This window comes from Otolemur garnettii, unplaced genomic scaffold, assembly GCF_000181295.1.
Source record: "Otolemur garnettii isolate 467f Iridium unplaced genomic scaffold, OtoGar3 scaffold00032, whole genome shotgun sequence".
NCBI lineage: Eukaryota > Metazoa > Chordata > Mammalia > Primates > Galagidae > Otolemur > Otolemur garnettii.
In genome coordinates, this window is record NW_003852427.1 from 15,301,842 (window position 1) to 15,323,872 (window position 22,031).

Below are 22,031 nucleotides of genomic sequence, written 5' to 3' on the forward strand. Positions count from 1 at the left end.
AAAGAGGTAGATTGAGGCTGGTGAAGAAGTTGTGGAAGTAAAGCTTTGTAAAACAACTAAGACTCCAGAGTAAAAAGAAATAGCTAAGGAGCTTCTGTCTCTTTAAGGCAGTCAAAGTTTCTAAGAATTGAAAAGGAAAGATTGTAAGAAGTAGAAGGCCAAAAGAAAGTCAGAAAAATCATGGAAAATGAGATACAGCAGTTGAAGTATTCAGATGAAACAACTTAAAGACCAAATTAAGATCATGGCAGCTGATATAAAACAGTCGAGAAATCAGATGAATAATCTTATAGTATTTACCTGCTTCTAACTATATTGACATGACAACTCAAATTGGGCAGCTGGAAGATCAGAGTGTAAATCCCCCAATTAACATCAAATACCATAAATGTGGGAAGCTAGGCCAGAATCGGGACCCACTGGTAAATGAAAGAAAAAAGTTGAATATTTTCATTTCAAACCATTCTCAGTATAATTCAATTCTATGCTATGGGAGCACTCTGGTATCTTGGTTAGACCTGTGGTGCCTTAATGTAAAATGGGAAATTGAGCCAGACCAATGGATGATAATGGAGAATAATTAGATGAAATGTTTGTGGAATATTAGGTTATGCTGCGTGGTGAAGGGGTAACCAGCCTCTCATCAGTGTCTGTGTACTGTAACCAGGTCCAGCTTAAGAAGACTGGGCATGGCCCAAAGGGAAAAGAGAAAGTGAAGCCTTTGGGGGAGATTATGAGAGGTGAGAGAGAACAAAGGGAGGGAAGAGCAAAGGTTAAACCACCTTTGTGTTAAGGAACTCCATGTGAAAAAAGTCTGGAATTAATTAGCAAAAATTTCACTGGAAAAGCAGCTTGAAAGCAGGAAAGACTCTGCTATCGAGGAATTGTGAAGGTTGGTACCTTTTGGACCACAAGAGGAACTGCCAAGTGTGGAACCATTAATCCACGAGTAACAGTGTTTTGTGATCTGTGAAGGGTGGATTTAGTCAGACCACAAGTATCAAAACCTTTGGAATAGCGAGAGAAAAATCCTTGCTCGCAAAGATTGCAAGGAAAGCATTATCTTTTGTTCGTCCACTAAAGTTCGCATAGTTAAAGAAATAGTAAATTCTCTCAGCTGAGATTTTCTCAGTTTTCTCAACTTAAAAAGACCTTTGAGGGAATTGGCATTATAATCACGGTTTTCCCCTAGCAGCGGCTAATAGTTTATATCTGTATTGGGCGTCCTCATTTAAAGAGCCCATACCTGGAACTCTGATAATTACCATCTTTTGCCTAGAAAGAAAAGGGCTAGATAACAGGAAGAATTTCCCTTACCACATGAAAAGTTATTGTTTAATATAAAAAAGGGGGGGAAATGTAGTAGCCCATATAGCCTATGGCTAGGAGGAGTGAGAGTTACAGGAAACACCTGTAATGGAACTCCTTGGTGAAAAGGGCATGGAGAGAGATTTGGTTCTAACAAGCATGAGAGCTCGCGAGATGAGAGCAGTGGTGAATTGGCAGTCTCTACACCTGCGGTGGTGAGAAGCACAAGCTCAGCCTTATATTGGGCTGGAGGAGCGGGCAGACAAGAAGTATGCACATTCTGTCACAGACACCCTTACTGTCTCCTCTCCTGCCTGTAGAACGCCAGCACGGTGTGTCTCTGCCGAAGATTACCAAGCTTTGCCAAAGACTAAGATCTATCTGTTCTAAGACTGCTTTACTCTAAGACTGACTCTCACTCTCCCCTCCCCCACCCAGCTAAAGTAGATAGTAGATAGCCCTCAAGCATCTAAGAGAAGAGAAACTGTTCCTGAGCAAGGTAGCTTAAGTTCCAGACCCGGACCGCTATCTAAACCGGCCCTGACAAGTGTCAGAAGCAGATCCCGACATCAGGTACTAATCCACCGGCTGGTTGAAAGACAAGCATCTTTGGAATCCTGCCTGTGGTTCTATAGTAGTGTGATCCTAGCTGAGCTAAATTATTTTTTCGATGTATTCATCGGTAAGATGGGATGCGTGCCCGGCTTGCAGTGTCATTATGAGGATAGAAACGATATGTTTGAATTGTGAATGTAACAATGCCCGGGTTAAGCAAAGTGTCTAGATTTCACCATCACTGATAGAATTTCTAGTTCTTAAAAATCAAGCCTGCAACCATCCAGAAATAAGTCAGCAGAAAGGGGGTTTTGTTTTCAGGGGCCTCACTTTTCTTGAGTATTCAAAACTAAATGTCTTCCGTTCTGAGACTCCTTTTACTATATAAACTGAAGAATTACATTGAATTGCAATGTGTTTTTGGTTTTTAAAGTAATACACTAATGACTAAAGGTATTTTGATTTTATATATTTTCAACATAATAGTGTATTTTCAAAGGCACACAAGCAAATGCACAGGAGTATAGACTCTCTCACACTTCCACAGGCTGCCTGTATTACTGTCCCCGTCACCTTTCAAGTGGGTCAAAGAACCTACTTCTAACATTCCTAGGTGATAGTATAAAGAATTTACACTGAAACATTAAAGTATAATTCATAACTATAAAGCCCCCAGATGGGCTGCACATGTGGCTGATGTCTGCAATCCTGGCACTCTAAGACGCTGAACTGGGTAGATGCCTTGAGTCTAGGAGTTTGAGACCAGGCTGGACAAAATAGTGAGACTGTGTCTTTACAAAAAATTCAGGCAGGCATAGTAGTACATGCCTGTAGCCTTAGCTATTTAGGAAGCTGAGGCAGGAAGATTGCTTGAGCCAGGACTTTGAGACTTCAGTGAGCCCACCACTACAATAAATTTCCAGATAGTGAGACACTGAATTTTAATTTTAAGGGCCAGAAGATTTTTTTTCACAGTAGTCTCAGGAAATGATTTTAACTTAATGTACTAAACTATATCAAGCTAAGCTCAAGTTCAACTTTTTTTTTTTAAAGAGACAGAGTCTCACTTTACTGCCCTCAGTAGAGTACTGTGGCATCACAGCTCACAGCAACCTCCAGCTCCTAGGCTTAGGCAATTCTCTTGCCTCAGGCCCCGAGTAGCTGGGGGGGAAAAAGGCCCTCGCCACAACTCCCGGCTATTATTTTCTTGCAGTTTGGCCGAGGCCTGGTTCAAACCTACCACCCTTGGTATATGGGGCTGGTGTCCTACGCACTGAGCCACAGGTGCCACCCAAGTCCAACATTTTTTAAACAATGCAATTTCTGCACTGTAAATCTTAATCCCAGCCCCCATTAACATAATGAAAGAAAGTTGAAAATACAAGTGTTCATTTGTATGCATGAATGATTTAGTATTTAGGAACCATACCTACGGCTCCATTTAAGGTCTGGAAAATTTTGCATTTGTGATCCAATGTGATGTTAATAGCTTCCTAAAAAATAAAGAATAGAAATTATATTGAAAATAAAAACAGCAAACACCACTATCATGTTAATATAGTTTGTTGGGGGGAGATTTAAAGTATAAACTTGTGTTAAGTGTCTAATAAACATATTTAGGTGACTGAAATACTTAGCAAAAACACAACTATTAGCTGCAACTCACTATAAAGTACACTTAAAGGAAATCATGTTTCCTAAAGGCAGCACTAACAAAGACACAATTCAAGAAACTTTATAACTGTATTTATTACATATAGTAAGTTTGGGAAATATTAACTTATATTAGGTAAATATAACAAAACTATTCTCAAATCAGAAAACTCTGGTTTTACTTTAGCCCAGAGTTTCACTTAATTACAAAAATGTTCTCTCTAGGGCCTGTGATAGACTAGTGTCCCCAATACCCATCCAACCTTCAGAACACAGATTTTCAGTAGGACACCTGTGCTTATAATGTAAAACAAATTCCTTTGATGTATTATGTGTGGCCACACAAATATGTTCTGGTCAAAGAAAGGTATGAAAAAGTACTCAGACTTCTAGATAGGTGGCTAAGAGAGTAGAGGCAACCTAGATGGCCTACCTTTTTACTATTCTGCCTTTTAGCCGCTGGAAATCTGAATGCAATTTCTGGAACTTAAGTTGCTACTTTGGACAAGGATGTTACATTGAAACAGAGTTACAGATGAATGGTAGAAAAACAAAGCTATTCCTCTAGGGGCCATAAAGCTGCCATAACAGCCTTGTGCTCCCTCTTAACTTTAACTTATAAAGGAGGAAAAACATACTTTAAAAAATCTATTAAGCCACTGCTATTCTGAGTTGCTCTATTTGTGACAATAGCAGTATTTCTGCCAATAAAAGGCACGAAGTTGTGTCTGTCACAGTCTGTGGATCATCAGACTCTAAGCTCTTTGGTATTTTATTATATTTCTTTAAATCCCCAAGCTCTAAATTCTCAATTATTCTAAATTCAAATTGGCTAGATAATACCATAGGATTCCACCAAGGGGGTTTACTTGACCAACCATACCCACAGGCTCTGTCCACTCTGAGCCCCCAAACACCTGGACACATACAAGGGCTTTTAAGCTCAATGTCTCCCTGGCATCTCTGATCACTCGGCTTCAAATATCACAGGGAAGTCCCTGTCCCCAGTAGTGTCACAGGCAAGTTTAAACTTAAAAACTGTCTTCTGAGCGACCTTACTCATGCCTTTTCAAATATCCAAAGAAAGTATTTTACAAAATAGAACCAAGTAAACACATGAATTCAATGTCAACATCTCATGAAACAGAAGGAAAATCCAGTTCCAGAGAACTCAGGGTTCACTTACTACAGTCTCGTTAACTGACTGTGTGGCGTCAGTTTCCCCTGCTGGTAAACTGGCGACAGAGTATGCCCTCACCTACTTAGGATCAAAGAAATGGCAGCTAGCTGGTCGAAAAATTGACAGAATAATGATCTCATCATTTATTTCAATCTCCAAGGTTTTGATGATATAACTCATTCTGTTATCATAAGGCAGATTTGGAAGCTGAGTATGCCGTGGGGGTGGGGCCGTAACACTAGTGTGAGAGCTTGCTGCTTCCTTTTAGCGGGAAATCATTTCGGTATGTGTTTCAATATAGCTATGGAGAAAGAGCCAGGTCATGTCCCTTTCCTATCCTTCTGCTGGATCCACCCAAGTCTGGCCACCACAAAGAAGCCGTAAAGGCACAATAAGCTAGGGCTGACATCCAGCCAGGTGAGAAAAAACAATCTCGCTTATTTCACTGACTCATACTATTTAAAATAAATTATTCACAAGATTTTGAAATTCAGGTTTACAGCGGCCATACTACACTTGTTTGTGACGACACCACCATGAAATCCATTGTTTCTGACCATCCCGCATCATCAATACCATAACAAAGCAACAAAAAATAAAAAAGTAAAATGCAGACTGTTACGTACCCTTTTCAGTGGGTCAATATAAATTTTAGTGTAAAAGAGCTGATCATCATCATTATCCTGGAGATTCCACTGTTGAACTATACGATTGATGTATGGAGCATAACCAATAAATCCTGCAACAGGGCAGAGAGACAATAGAAAACTCAGCATTCAAAGACTGAAACTCATGCCTATGTTAATCGCATTGACCAGCTGTGGAGCTGCGAAGTCATGAGACTTAATCCTTATGTTGTCATTTCAGAGCTCAACATAAAAGTTAAGTGTTCCTTGTTTTATATTAATATACAAACTGCAAAAGAGTAAGCATTACTATCCACTGTAAAAAAAATAGAAAATAATCAAACGCTCTCTAAATACATCGCTGAATTGACACAAGAGGGAGGGACTGTTTTTCAAGGCTCCTAAGCCGAAAATGTTCCTGGGAAAAAAACAGAATAATATGTAAGAATTTTCTCTGACTTTTTTTTTTTTTTTTTAAGAAAAAGAATCTTCTTGGATCCTCTGCAAGAAGACTCACTGTTTCTGAAAGAAAACAATCTCTACTACAGTGGTTTTCCTGCCAGTGCCAGAGACAGCAATGCAATCAAAGGAATGTTGGATTTGTCACTAGCTACAAACATCCTGAAGACATTTCATATCTAGAATATTTTGGGAATTTTTCCATTACTTGGGCAAGTTGTTACTGGGCCTGCTAAACTATTTTCTGGCTAGGTTTTGTGTGTCATAGTCTGGAAAAGGGAAGTCTAAAATTGGATTGTTCTCCTTGGCCTTAGAGCGTAAGCATTAAATCTGCCAATAATGTTTGCCTATGAAAGACCCAAACAGGATCATTTTTCTGTTGGTATCTTCCTCTGAATTTTGGAAATGCAGCCAAGCTGCTATGTTTCATTGACATACAATACTTTTAAAAAGGAACCAACGTTCCTCCTGTGAATTTAAAGGAAACCAAATTTTTTACCCTCGAGGTCAAAATTTTTCTCATAAGCATGAAAGAATTAAAAGAAATAGATCCAGGAAAAATTACTATTACCTAGAGAAAACAAGACGAAATGAAAACATGACAAGAACCACTAAGTGTTGCTTGTTTTTCATTCTTGCCAATAAAGAAAAATCCCAGAGCACTGAAAGATGAGACACTTTTAATTCCTATGGCCAGTCTTCTGTGATGAAAAATGTCCCAAGTAGTAACACATGACCTTTTCCAATAGTTGATATTCTTCAAAATTACATTTCCTATTTTTTATAAAACCCAAGTGTTCTTAGTAAATAAAAATGAATTATGTTTTCATAGCATATAATGCATTATTTTATGTGACTTCATAGTATGTCATATTTTGTGATTTACATTTTCTATCAAAAATTATTTTCAGTAACTAATATACCCAGAAGCCTAACTCATATCCCTTAAAGAACCCTCAATATATTAATAACACAAACTTGTATTGAATATATTCTGCCATCTCTAATTTTGACTAGAGAGCATAAAGATGATCATTTGATGTCCACGTATGATCCCTTTCCCACTAACAAATACCTTTTCCTTAATTAACGGTTACACTACTGCCTTATTTTTGGCTAGGAGATGTAATAATTTCTTCCACTAATCCATGGTGGCAAATATAATCCCATGCTTTAAGTAAACCCAGACACTCAATACAGAGTCTTGTCAACTGTTGGTTTCAAGACAAATCACTGATTTACTCCAGTAATGCTCAGAAAAATATATAATTAAGCACTGCCTATTTTTAAGAGCTACTTAATTGGAAATGGAACATAATCTTCATAAACCTTATTGTCTTGCTGCCATAAAATTCTCAATGAACTGTAATTAGAAGACCTGGATCCATGTTGTTTTTCTTTCAACAGAATGTCTTTAGGAGAACTCACTTAACTGGAGCGAATAGTTTTCTTATTTGTAAGGTAGAAATAATAACAGCCACACTGTCTGCCATTGTTAGGAGCATCGAATGACACAAAATATGGGAAATGCTTTGTCAACTATAAAATTCATTATGGACTTTATGATTTTCCATGGTAATAAGATAATGATTATTTCTTGTCTACGGTGATGACCTATATTTAAAAGGTTTTTTTCGTCAATGTCTACATTTTAACTCGCATTGTTAAAGAACTTGCAATGTCTACATGTTACGTTGCATGAAACTCTCTGCCAGTATCTTACCCACCTCCTGAATTCAGGTAGCGCTTCCCAATGTGTACGATGGGATACTTGTCTGCTAGTCTCTTATCCGGCCACAGAAGTCCATCTGCGGCAAACACCACTTTGTGGTTTGTCTTCTGGAACTTTTTTAGGACTTCTTCTGGACCACCGGCAAATATGACATCAAAACTGTTCAATGATGGAAAAGGGGATTCAAAATACACTTATCACAAGTTAGGCACCTAAACCAAGAAAAGGTCTCCAATAAAGTCAGAATTCAGTATCCAACGCAAAATTAATACCTGTCTCAACTATTTGCAGAGAAGACCGATTTTTCTTAAGCTTAAATTATATGAATTAAACTATTAGTGTTTACATTACACAATGAAGTCCAAAGAAGTATAGAAGACAGTATTTAGTCTAGCAATAGTGCTAAACTTCATAATTTTAATACGTTTCCCCAGGGCCAAATCTGCATCCTTCAATAGCACTAAAATGCTAGAAATGTGGTTATTTACTATATAAGTTAATAACACAATGATCATTTACAGAAGCTGCCATCATACCTACCTAACATTTCAATTCAACTTGTAACATGCCACTATCTTCATTATTATGTTTACCTAAATATATCAATTTGGCATTTCAATCACCAGTTAGCCAGAAATCTTAAAACGTGTGTTCAGACAAGTGTATCTTTTTAAAGTTCAATAAATTTGAAAAATTATATAAAACTGGCACTATAATGCCTAAAACTTCATTAAATTTGCTGAAGATTTTATTCCTCATAGTTCATTCATAGAATCAGGATGACTTAAAAAATACGAAGTGCAATAAACACTACTATTAATATCGAATGTAAATCACAATAAGGTTGTCCTGACTAAAACCTCAAATCAACTTCTTCCTGTTCTTCCTGTGTGTTTATTTAAAAAGCTGAATTAAACTGACTTTATAAAACATAACACTACTTTTCCTAAATACAACTGTTTTCCTCAGTCCTATGGAAGGCAGTATTTTCCTCGAGACTACATATTGTTGATAGTTCTACTTTTTTCCATATTGAAATTAGGAAATAAGACTAGTTGTTTAGGGAATCAGGCTGAGAAGTGAGGCTGCCATGTGAGTTACCCAGGAACCCAAGACATTCATTGCCTGGAGATGGGTGAAAAAATAGCTTATTAGGCAAAGAATCGTATGAGTGGAGACTTAGTTCAAACTGATTTTGAATTTGGAGGTAGCATCACTTATAAAAAGTTATAAATGTCCTTTTGGAAACTGAGTGAATGTTTTCTGTCTTTGAAACCCTCTTGACCGATACAGATACCTCCAAAGAGTAGCTCAAACTACTAAGAAGTCAATAGCTTAAAAAGGAGAAGCTGTGGCAACTTCTAGTAGCCACTATAAAATTTAGTATTTTATAAGCATGCATGACAACAAAAAGCAAAGACAAAACATTATGGCAAAAATTATCTTCCCATAACTCAAGGAAGTACTTGAATAAATTTAAGGTTGCTAAAACGTTTCCCATTCCATTCCAGCAGCATTGCTACGTCTGTGTTTAAAGACTTTACAAAAGTTCTTTGAACATACTTAAAACTTCCCAAGCACAGGATAGGTTTTCTATTAAAATTATTTTGGCCACAAAAACTCAAATTGTCAACTTAAAACACACACAAGTCATAGAAATAATTCTCATAGGAATTCAATCCACTTAAATATGAAGAATACAATACAACTTTCCATATTTAGCTGTGGCAAATATGTCTGAGTCCTAGAAAAAAACCTAAGAATACTACCTTATGTGATCTGATTGAGTCTTCTACCAGATACATCAGCATTCTGTCTCCAACAGATCAGTGAGATTTTTACAAATGTTTGTCCTTCTGTATTCTTGGTGTCATTGATAGATTGGTTGATTTGAGACAGGGTCTTGCTCTGGGGCTGGGAGTGCAGTGGTGTCATCCCAGCTCACTACAACCTTTCACTCCTAAGCTCAAGCAATCATCCTGCACTAGCCTCCTAAGTACCTGAGACTACTGGTGTGCACCACCATACCTGACTGATTTTTCTACTTTTTCATAGAGACAACAGTCCCACTATACTGCTCAGGCTGGTCTTGAACTCCTGGCCTCATGTGCTCCTCCCACCACAGCCTCTCAAAGTGCTGAGATGACCGGGTATGAGCCACTGGACCCAGCCTTCTGTGTTCCCTGTGTCTGTGGTGCCATCAACCACATGGTCACCCAGACTGAAATCCTTTCATTCATTCATCTTTGACTTCTCCCTTTCCATGGCCTCTCTCTTCAAATCTGTTGCCTAATCCTATTGATTCCATCTAGTTAATCCAGTTTGCACTCTAATCCTCTCCACTCCTACTAGAAAGGGCCAGACTAGATTAGCTCAAAACCCTACGGATTCCACATTACTCATCTCCTCCTCTTATGATTAAGACTGTTCGAAAATTTCTCCTTTAAAAACCATTCTGGGCCAGTCCCCAAACTGGATCAGTGGTTCTCAACTATGGCTTAAAGCAGGAATCAGCGAATTTTACTCTCTGCCCCGTTACAGAAAATTTTAGGCTTTGAGGGCCATATGGTCTCTGTCAGAATGACTATAATGCGCTGTGGTGGTGCCTGGCAGCTACAGACACTAGGTAAACATGTGAGCGTAACTATGTTTCAAGGAAACATTGTGAAAACAGGCAGCAATACAGGACATACTCTCCTGACCTGTGGCCTGTAGGATGACGTGTAAATGATTCATCCTCACATTAAGAACAGTCCATTAAATAACCTACTCTGAAGTCAAACTGAATCATTTCATCCGTCATCTATGCCTTTACTCCAGATGTCCCCACCGCTTGGTACATCTTTTCCCAGCTGGGTTTAAACCATTCATGTTCAAGGCCCCTCATACACGCCACCTCCCTTATCAGCTTCTCCTGAGTAAGCATAAATGGAGAAGAACATTTTCCTTCTCTTCACTTTCACAGCTCTTCCTCTCCCCTTTCGTTGACTTTTATTTTCTGCTCTTCATGCTAAGAGTGTCTATCTAACACTAGATTGAATGTCCCTCCTTCACATGCTAGGTCCACCTCCTTTATTCATCTGCATCTTGTGTTTTGAAGATACTCAACAAATATTTACAGAATAAATGAGTGAATGAAGGAATGAATGACCCCAAGTCTCAACAAGGAGCACAAGCTCCTAGGGAGCCAAAAAGAAAGCAACAGGAGTGTTCCCTAATTTTGTTATTTTTCCCCAATCTAATACTTCCTTCATCATCATGGAGATAAACTAACAAAAAATCATAATCATTCAAACTATTAATATAAAATTTAAATTAGTATAAAGTATAAACTGTATAAAGTTTAAAGCGGCGCACACAATCATTCTTTCATCATATCGTCACCTCAAATACGTCTGTATTTGTTGAGATAATTAGCACACAAACCAATACTATGGAATCACTCTTCACCCCTCAAAACACACACAAGTTGAAAATATCCATCTACCCAGTTTTGATTTTGCACAGTGAATTATAATAAAATCACAATGAAATGATTAAATTTATTTTAGAAATTTTGAAAGGAACGAAAGGGAGTTATGAAAGTAACGTTACCATATATGTACCAGATTGTTCCACGTATATGATGAGTACCTATCATTTTGGCACAAACTTTTCAGAAAAATCTTTCATTTTAATTCTTTAAAGGAGGGTGGACTTGCTGCACAGTGCTGCCCCCTTTTCTCACAAGATGTGTGAGGCCTGGAGGAGCCACTGAAAATGTTTATATATCTTCGAATACAAATAAGATAGAATAAGATAAAATAGGATATGGTCAGCTTTAGAAGAACATAAATTATAATTCTTCCACAATAAAATAAAATCACAATCATCCTTTCACAATTAGCAATGTGGCCCAATAAAACATAATCATCTAGAATTTTCTAAAACCAAATGATTCCAAAAAGATTATGCCAATACTCATGTTTTATTAAAGAGATGCATATTCATCTTCCTCATTAGGTTTGTTCAGGTTTCTTTTTTCTTTGTAGAATTAATGATATAAATAAGAATTCCTTGAAAGTGGTATCTGTTTTTATCTTTTTCCTTAATGTTAAATTCACGTTATGCTCAATACATGTATCCTGAGTGCAAAGTGAAATACTCGCCCACTGATCTAACTTTTTCAGCAAAATAACATTCGATGAGAAACCAAAATAAACACTGGATTGACATATGAAAGAAGCAATAGCAGATTTATACTTTCTAAATACTATGATTTGGATACAAATCAATACAGTTTGGATGCTTTCCAACCATTAGAAGGCATCTGATTTTCCCAAATGAACAAAGAAAAACAATCTCAAAATAGTTTCAAACCATCCCTCATAATTCTTCTTGTGAGGTCTTTTCTTCTTGCAGTACAATTCACCATTAACCAATAGCTACTGATTTCTTGCACCATGGAAATAAAGGAATCAGGTACAGCATCCTGGAAATTTGTAAGTCAGTTATAGTTCCCAACTTCATTGTGTGGAACACACATAAAATTACAATTCAGCATGATAACTGGAGAGAAGATAGCCATGGATTAGACAATCAAAGAGGTAAAGCCCACAGGTGAACAACAGGAACTTGTGTGACTGAGATTATCCCTATAAATGCAATTACATCCAGGGCTCACTTATCTTGGGCCAACCTCCCAGACCAGAGGCATTTAGAAAATTGTTAAAATAACAAAATTTCATTTATTTTAGTTGATATTTATTTTATATATATGAGAGATATCAACTTTTGTAGTATAGCACTCACTACCATTCTAGGTTTTGGGGGGTTTTTTGTATTTAAGGTTAGTTTTCTTTACTGCTAATTGGAAAAAACCAATTATTTTATCTTCCCTCAAACTCAACAACCATTTTGACATATGTCAATGAATTGGAAAGTTCCTATATACAAAAATCTTTCAGAGATATTCTCATAAAGGAAATATTTCTTTTCTTTTTTGTATGGCCAATAAATACCACCAACTAAGTCGTTCAAATGTCTCATCTACCAGGAGTCATCAAAATAGAGCACAAGTGCAGTCTAACTAAAAGTTACATACGGTGTAGCCAATGAAAGGATACATTTCTTCCCTGTCCCAAATTCAAAATCAAATACTAACTGCAGCAACTTTACATAGTATTTCTAATAGTGTTCTTCTAAATTTTCTTAAATCTAAAAAATTTTTAATTCAAAAACGAAAACAAAGTCAATTTTTAGATGATTGTATCTGATGCCAAAAATATGGAAAAAGTATTCTAACTTAGCTTCTTTAAGTTGCAACTCTCTATATGCAGCACAGCAACATTATGTGGGACGTTCATTATGTATCAAATTACTCCCCCAAACACAAACACTTGCCTATACATTAGTTTATATGTGTATTATCCTTATTAAAAGAACCCACCATATTGTCATAATGTAACAATCAAGTCTGATCACCTGTCTTCAGTGGGACTACAGTAAAAGGCATACATACATTGTAACATAATTCTAAAAGTTATACAAAGTATTTTATTATAGAATTCAAAATGAATGGAGAAGCAAGAATCCAATGTACTCAATTCAAATATGAAAGCAGTAGATGATCTAATGCAAAGTGGGGGGTAGGGAAATGAGGGATCCCCGGGGGGCCGGGGTCAAGGGTATATGGCATACCTCTTGGGGCAGGACACAATTACAAGAGGGAATTTACTGGGCAGCACCTGTGGGCTCAAAGGAGGAGGGCAATGGCCCCATATGCCAGAGGTGGTGGGTTCAAACCCAGCCCCAGCCAAAAACTGCAAAAAAAAAAAAAAAAAGAATTTACCTAACAAACACAGTGTAATCTCATGCTTTGTGCCCTTAATGAGTCCCAAACAATTAAACAAAATGTTCATTCATTTTTTCAAAGATATATTATAAAATCATTTTGGAATCATTTCTCTCCAACAAAGTGTCTGTAGCTACCAATATATAATATTTGTATCCCAAATTTTCATTAACCTATATCAAAATTACTTCATCCTTTAGAAGTCACCAAGTTCATCATATTTAGTGATGGTGTAATCAAGGGAAATTATCAAACTTTACAACTCATACTAATTATAAAGAAACACAGACATACAAACTCACATACATACTTTCACACTATACTAAACTTCAAACTTTTTCCAAGTTATTTCAATCTACCCTATGGAGATTTTCAGTTTTCTTTTTTTTCTTTTTTCTTTTTTCTTCTTTTTTTTTTTTTTGAGAATAACCCAAACCTTCCCAAATATTTGTTTCTAAATTAAATGTGGTAAATCTTACCCTACAGAACATAACTATGAAGATTCTGTCTCTAGTTTTAAATGTTCATCCAAAGTTTAGGATAAATATTCTTGCATAAACACGCATAAAAGCTTTTCTAAATTCACAAAAGCCTATCTAAATGGCACAAGGATCATTGTGGAGCCTTGAAAATGTTTTAAATTTGAACATTGGTGATTGCGCAGCTCTGCATATTTATTAAAAGTTATTGAATTTTATACTGAAATGTTTGTCATGCTATATAAATTATACATAATCTGTTTTTTAAATAAAAAGTCCTATGTAAACCATTAAGTACATAAATCTGTGTTTTTCTTAAATATAATGATCAGTGCTTCCATTAAACTATAAACTAATTATTACAGTCGACTTGTCCCTAAAGTAGTAGATAAAAACATGAATGTGTGTGTCTTATTGAAATGAATGTATTCTGAATTCTGGCCCTTTACCACAGATAAACTTTGTAAGGTGTTCAGTAATTTTATAACAGAACAGGCATAATGTTTCAAATTTATAAATAGCCTAGTTCATATCTCCTGAGCCCTAGATTGCCTATAATTTTCAACTATATCCATCACTCTGTATATGCTTTTTTAAAAGTGGATTGTTTCCAAAAATAATACAAGGAGGGGGAAAGCTAAGTGTCACTAATTGTGTCCCCTCCTTTGCCCTCATGGTAACTTTCTCACGTCCCCTGAGCTATTCCACAGCACAGACACGGGACACGATGATGGAGAAAATGATAGTAACTTTACTCGGACAATGACTTTGGTGAGTGGGGCATCTAAGGTGTCAGCTGGTTGGATCTTCCATAGAAGAAATTGTCAAATTCTGACTATTTGGTTCACTGATATAGACCAAATACTAATAGTATTTAGAAGACAATGAGACTTTTATTAAAATTTCACTATCTTTTCTGTCAAGTTAAACCCAACCTCAAGCAGGCTTTAGACATCTCACGGTATCTCTTTTCTTATTAGAAACAAACAAGCCCTTCACTATACCAGCTCCCAAAAGGCTAATCTTCACTTGGGAGAGAGTGGGAAGTGGAGATGGGTGGGTAAAGGTATAGGAAAGTTCTTCCCAAAACCCAAAAGATGGCTTAGGAACCTAGAATCATTATTGCTTCATATGCAATAACTTTTACAAAGAGAATCTATCTTGGAGCTAAAATCAAAATGTACATGTGCCAAGTTCAAACTAATTAATATGAATCTTGGAAATCCATAGTAATTTTAAACCAAAATATACTCAATATTTAACCTAAAGAGCTATGATAACAACCTCCTTATTCTTTAAAGATAAAAAATATATATAGTAGTAGATGCTGTTGAAAAATCCCAGGCGTGCAAGCTAACCCTGACCATACCATAATTCACCTGGCAAGAATAGGTAACGGTAACCACAAGTAGAATTTAATGGTTTTGGCTAGGCAATAGCAGGAAAGTTCTAAAGATGTAAGTATCTAGGATTCTTTCAAAATTTTGAAGTATTGATGGTACAGGAACTTTATTTCACTTCAAAATTCATGCCTTTCTTATTTACATACTTGTATAAAAATTACTCTTATTTTCATCTGTAAATTTATGACTTTGCATTCTCAAATGTAAAAAATATAAAGTCTTTGTTACTATATAGGGGAAAACTCTGGAATAACTGAAATGAGCAATAATTGACTAAAAAATAAAAAAAACCAAAAGTTGTAACTATAAACCTATGGCAACTTGATCGTATTATAAAAATCATAACTGCAAGATGGTAGTAAAGATAGTGGATATTTTTAATAAAACAGTGTGTGATATTATATTAAAATATATTTACATTGGAGAGGTTCTTTAACAACACAGGCTTTCCTATATCTCACTTGTATTTATAATTCTACACAATCCTTTTTCTCCTAGTTGGCCAGAATCCATTAAGATGCCCTTCTTAGAAGAAAAGTTTGACATAAAGTTCATTTTTAACTCCAAGATGAATTTCATGAAAGCATTACCTTGTGATGTTTCCTCACTGGTGTTTATAATAACCAACTTCGATCATGGCATTATGTCAGATCATGGTTTTATAATTATCAGAAATATCTAATATTTAAAATGATGATTCCTTGTTAATAATAATCTACAAATACAAATTTTGACTCTTTCCAAAAATAACATAGATTTTAAAATCCACAAAGTATTTCTCTTACCATTCAGTAAACAAGATAACCAAATCATCCTCATTGGCATACTGTTCCATGACTTCTTTCATTAATCTCACTTTTTGGCCCCCTCCAATGGTATTAATTCCATCACCTCCTCTCCACTCTTCTCCTTGACCAAGAACCTATGAATAAAATCAACATTTCATCCCTGAGAAAAAGTCAAATTATGATACTATGAAAACTGAAAGACACAGTATTGCACCAAACCAACCTTTAAATGTTTCATTAATTCATGATTCTAGAAAGAAAAAAGGAAAACAAAGTTTGATGCCTAAGTCAGGTCATAACTCTTCAATGTTAGCTACCTCAAAAAAGCCATTTCTAATTTTGCCATTTCAAAAGCTAAAAGCCTAAATTGAGGAGATGGACTCAGAGTATTTCTCATATTTTATGGTTTACTCCTATTTGTTCAGACCAAAATGAAAAAAACGAAGAAGCCTCCCATATTACTTTTTTTCAATCTGGCAGGAAATCTGTATGATCAAAACTGAAAGCCCAACTTGACTCCTGGATGGAGCCCTTAAGCAATTTCCCTACTAAACCAAAATGGATTGTTCAGGAAATTGCAAAGGGCATCAAGTAAAACCTTACCTCCTTTACCTTATTAACTTTTAATCTTACACAATCTTCAAAAGCTTAGTAAGAATTTACCAATGCAAGACATTGCCTAAGCACGATGAATTGGAGCCAAACCTGCACTCTCTCTTCACAATCTGCCCTAGCCTCCGCAGCTGCCTCCTGAATTGGAAATGGGTTATTGACACACTTGGCTCTGAGGGATGCAAATAAATCTGAACTCTAAAGAGCCAGGTCTTCAAAACAAATCCCACGTAGCTAACTGGGGCTAAATTCTAAGTAGAGACAAATGGCCATTTGTGAACTAGAGGTCACACAGACTGGTGTGTGACCAGTCTGGTTATCCAAAGCCCCACATTTCTTTTAGAAACTTTGGGACTTACAGAGGTCATCTGAACTAACCAATCAGAGTCAGGTCTACCAACCAACCAGTGGTGATGACTAATCAGACTAAGCAAATCTGTCTCCCTCAATTGCATAAATGAGCCTAAACCCTCCCATCTTTCTGTGGAAGGCACCTTCTCAGTTTGTTTTGTAAACTGTTCACTGGAATCGTCTCTTCCCTCCAAATTCCTTTTCAGAGAACATTTTCTTCACAGGAAGCAGGAAATACAATATGCATCCCGCCCCCTCACACCTTTCATTACAGTTTTGTCTTAGGTAGCCAAGATTATAATCTATTAGGAGATCTTGACATCTAAAGGGAAAAGAAACTGACAATTATAAAATAAGAGATTTAGAAAAACCAAACTTAGGAAATAAGTAAAACTGTAAGCTAATAGTATTTAATACTGTACCAAATATAAATCTGGTTGACAAAGTCTTTGGGGCACCCAAGATCAAATCTTTCATCACTTCATCACTGCCTAAGGGAGTGGGGAGAATGTTACTCAAGAAAACTTAAGCTTTGGGGATCTAGAGTTAAATTGGGACTCATTTAGTAGAGTTATTAGTTATTGCCTTAAAATGTGGCCGCCTCTGGCCCTGGGATTTGTTAACACAACCCAACCCGTCTAGAGCCTCTGAGGCTGAAGTAATTGTGGGCCCCAGCACATGTGAGGGCCTACCTAGTGCAGTGCCCCATGTTCAGCACTATTTTCTACATCTCTCCCCTAGGTAGAGACTGCCCCATTTTGGTGTACATCACAATTATGTGGAGGGCTTGTTGTAACACAGACTTCCGGGTATCACGACCAGAGTTGGTGGTTCAGTTGGTCTGGGCTGGAGCCTGAGCAGGTCCTTTCTGTCTAGTAGCCAGATGGTGTAGATGCTGGTGGTCTGGAGTGCGTGCTTTGGAAGCTACTAAATACATCAGGGAAGGCGGCAGGAGGATCTAGAACTCCTGAGTGAGTCAAGTGGGGCTGGCATCCAAGATCTAACATTATTATCACCATGTACTTTGCTGCAAGTTTTCATCACCCATAAATGAAGTAGTATCTACCTCAAGTGGTTTACGTAAGGAATTAACAGCATCCCATGTTTAAGTTCCTAGCAAAGTGCCTGCAGGTAAGAAACAATCCAATTTCCTCCCTGTCTGGACTCTAAAGATCTGCTCACTAGATTTCAACGTTATTTTTTTTTCATATTTTTTATTACTTCCATAGTGTCTCCAATTAGTGCACACTCTACAATATTTACCATCTATCCTATTTCTAACATTTTTCTGTATTATACATCTAGTTGCTCACTAGATCTCTCCCTCCCGTGAAGGTTAGACCCTTTAGTAGTAGTTACATGTTCCCAGCTGTACCTAGTCTTCCAGTGGTTATGTAATAAATCTTATCTTTTTTATCTACTGCATCCTCAAACAGTTCAGTGTTCCCCCAAGCATAAAGTAGTCTTCACCATCTTCATTAAGTTTTTTTTTTTTATTCCTATCAAGTTACTGTGTCATGCTCATCTTTGTAGAAAAGATCCGACTGACAGATCCCTCATTCTATTGAAAAATAAAGCAAGGCTCTCATAGCTCAGTTTAATATTTCTACCAACTTTAAGTTTCTTCTGATCATTTATCAATGAGATATTCACTGGAGGCAAGTTTTCTAAAACCCTGTCATACCTTTATAATGCTCCAAAACGCCCCTAAAACAAACACAAAACAACAAAATCCATTTTCAATAATATACAAAAAAGTCAACCCCTTCAGTCATGTTTCGCATTCTCTATAAATAATCAAATTTCCTGTGACAGAGAAATCTATTACAGAAAAAAAATCATTCAAATTCAGTAAAAAAAAATTGTCAAATCTTAAGTTACATGACCCTCCCCTCAAAATTATATATGTAGACACATACAAACATAGACTAATTTTCTGCTGTTTTATATAACATGTTTACATAAGCATTAGCAAAAATTAAGAAATAATTATCTGAGTGGCAAAGTATTAATAAGACCAAAACATTGCTTTAAAACTATATAAGTTAAAAGCAATATATAATCAAATTTTATCTTCATTGTGTGGATTACAAATTGAGGTGTTGCTGCTATAAAAAATGTACTAGACACACATTCTAACATAGATTAAAGAATATACCGTACCTTCACAGTATAATTGAAATATTTGGCTGACTGCATAAATCGATGGAATCCATCACTTTCTTTTGTTGCTACAGTTATGACTAATAATTTATCTGCAAAGACAGAAGGAAATAACATAGCACGGTTTACCAGGAAGTTACATACTAACACTTTATAACTTAATACAGTGATTACAAAACATATTAAACTCCTGAGAATGTTCTGGTTTGTTAACGTACATATGAATAAACAAAAGTGTTGTTGAAAAAATAAGCAATCAAATTGGTTTATTAACTGCCAGATAATGAACCATCAAATGACAAAGTATTTGAATGTTAAAAAGTACCTTAATGCTTAAAGAACTGCATACTCTCAACCGAGTATTTCAACATAAAGAGAAAATCTTCTATACAATGCACACTTTTCGTAAAATCTGTAAAGATTAAGACTCTACTGGCATTATCTATCAACCAGTTTCACTGTCACCTATAAATCATCCCTGATTTATGCCACACATTAGTTAAAATGTGTGTAAATTACATTAGTCTAAACACGGATATATGCAAAGAAAGAGAAGATTCAATCGTAAGTCTGATCCTAATTCTCTAACATAAGTTGTAACAAATTGAGAAAAATATTTAGAAATATAACTTTTTCCCTTACATTCATGATTTTTTCACTAAAAGTCCTTAAAGCATTAATAACTATATCATTTATTTATTCAGTGTTTTTTTCTTTAAAGAATAAAAGGAATCAAAATCACTGCTGCCCTTATAAATATACAGTTTTAAATTACCATGCCATAATACATTATTTTCAATCCAACATAACACATCTCAGTAGAAGTAGGTTCAAGGTGTTATGTCAAAGTACCTATAGAAGCTAATGAGGATGATTAATTACCAGGAAAAGGGATATTAGAAATGCAGAAAAGATCAAATGCAGAAATATCAATAAATGCCAAAGGGGCTGAGATCTATATTACTTTTTTAACCTAATATTTAGGAGGACTCATGGATGAAGAAAGCAAAACGAACCAGTGACCATTCTGGCCACTGAATACTATACCTTGATTCTCACCTATCAAGAAGATTTTCTCTATCAAGAAGAAAAAAATTCAGAAGATATTAAGCATCTTCTACACGATAGACAACCACTGAACAGAGAATTAATACACTAAAGGAATTAGTTAAAAGTAATATTGTACAAACCAAGGTAATTCTCCACCAAATTCTGAAAATAGGTAAAACAATGCAAGTAAGTGAAATACACATAAAGAAAGAAATTCATGCACTCATTAGTCAACCAAAAAAGGGGGGGAGGGGAAAGCATTTCTATAAAGATAAATGTTAACATTTTTAGATTTTTTTCAAGAGGCATTTCTTATGTAATTTTCACTATAGAAAATACTCCAGGAAATATAGTCATTTTCACTAAAGTTGTCAATGTTCTAGTAAATATATTTTAAGAATACTTTTTAAATTATCTTTTAAAAATCAAAATTTCATTTATAAAGTTTCAAACAGGGCTTAGCTGACTAATAAAATTTGACATGTTACCATTCACAAAAAAAGTCTGAAATAAAAAGTACCACATTTTATTTTATAAGAGTAAAAGCCATGCTATTTAGAGTCTTTTCTTTGTAATAAAATGACAAGGTAACTTTCCTACTCAAATATTTCTACATAAATTATAAGAATTAACTATAATTTTAGATTTTGATTGGATGAATTTTCACACTTAACACTGTCAGTACGAAGTTAACAGCAAGGATTTCATCACCCATAACAGAAAAAGTAAAGTTGGCCAGACGCCTGCGCAGACAAAAATGTTACCGAGTCCAATGACTCAGAAGGCAAAGTTTAAAAATGTATAATCTGACCACGTCTAGCAATCCCACGCCAAATAAGAGCTCCTACGGTTTCGGTACTGTTTCTTATTATAACACGCCCAAAACAAATAATGAATATAAAATTTTGTTAAAGGGAGTTACATCTAATAATAAATATATGTGTGTGTTTCCTCTAACCTGCTATTCAGCATCCTTACGGAAAAGAGAAGCAGCCTTATTCAATCCAATAAAGTAAAAGACAAAGAGTTGATCATGTATCACTCACACATTTATCCACCAATTTAAGAAGCCAACATTCTCACCATTTCACAAAGTATTTTCAGAGATTTTTCACCTAAATTTGATATATACTTTAGATTTCAGTACAGTTTATACTACAAATTTATCAAAAATAGAGATAGGAGAATATGGTAAGTGACACAAAAAAGATGTCCTCAATAAAATCCCGAACCTGAGAATTTCTATAGGACAAATGACCATCTTACACAATCAATGGGTAACAAAAACTATAAAATTAATGGCAATTATATATTGATATAATTAGGAGTCATTTCAAACCAGGTAAATCACAGACCTTAGCTGGGTCCTGATTCAAAAATACTAACTCTAAAAAGTTATGAGAAAATTAGGGAAATCTGGACATTAATTGGATATTCGATAATGGGAAATTATTGTTTTTAGCACGATGATGGTGTTTACATTTTTTTTTAAAGTCCTTACAATTTAGAAAAACACAATGAAATATTTACAGAATGAAATGCTGTGGTGTTTGCAAATGTTTTAAAGTTGTTTGGAATAGATGGAAGGCAAGGACTGAGGAAGATAGAGATTAAACAAGACTGGTCATGTGGGATGACGGTGGAAACTGGATTACTTTTGCACATGTTTGAAAATTCCTATAGTTAAAAAGAAAGAGATCAGCTTCACATAACACCTCTAATCTTTCAATAAAAAAAGTAAAAAATTATTCAACATAAATCTTTTAAGAGTCTGAATCATCTAAGTAAGGAAAGTGGATTATGTAACCACAAATGGGTTTTTTAAACCAAACAATAGTA

General features: G+C 35.6%; 1 protein-coding gene across 1 annotated transcript in view; it reads right to left on the reverse strand.

Moving 5' to 3' along the window:
* The window catches only part of PLOD2 (procollagen-lysine,2-oxoglutarate 5-dioxygenase 2), an 80,853-nt gene that overhangs the window by 30,286 nt on the left and 28,536 nt on the right, over nt 1–22,031 (reverse strand). The window contains exons 2-6 of the mRNA XM_012804916.2: nt 19,143–19,234; nt 16,014–16,150; nt 7,509–7,672; nt 5,323–5,435; nt 3,293–3,356 (exon numbers count right to left, since the gene is read on the reverse strand). Of these exons, the coding sequence (XP_012660370.2) occupies nt 3,293–3,356; nt 5,323–5,435; nt 7,509–7,672; nt 16,014–16,150; nt 19,143–19,234 (570 nt within the window). The remainder of the gene's footprint in view (nt 1–3,292; nt 3,357–5,322; nt 5,436–7,508; nt 7,673–16,013; nt 16,151–19,142; nt 19,235–22,031) is intronic.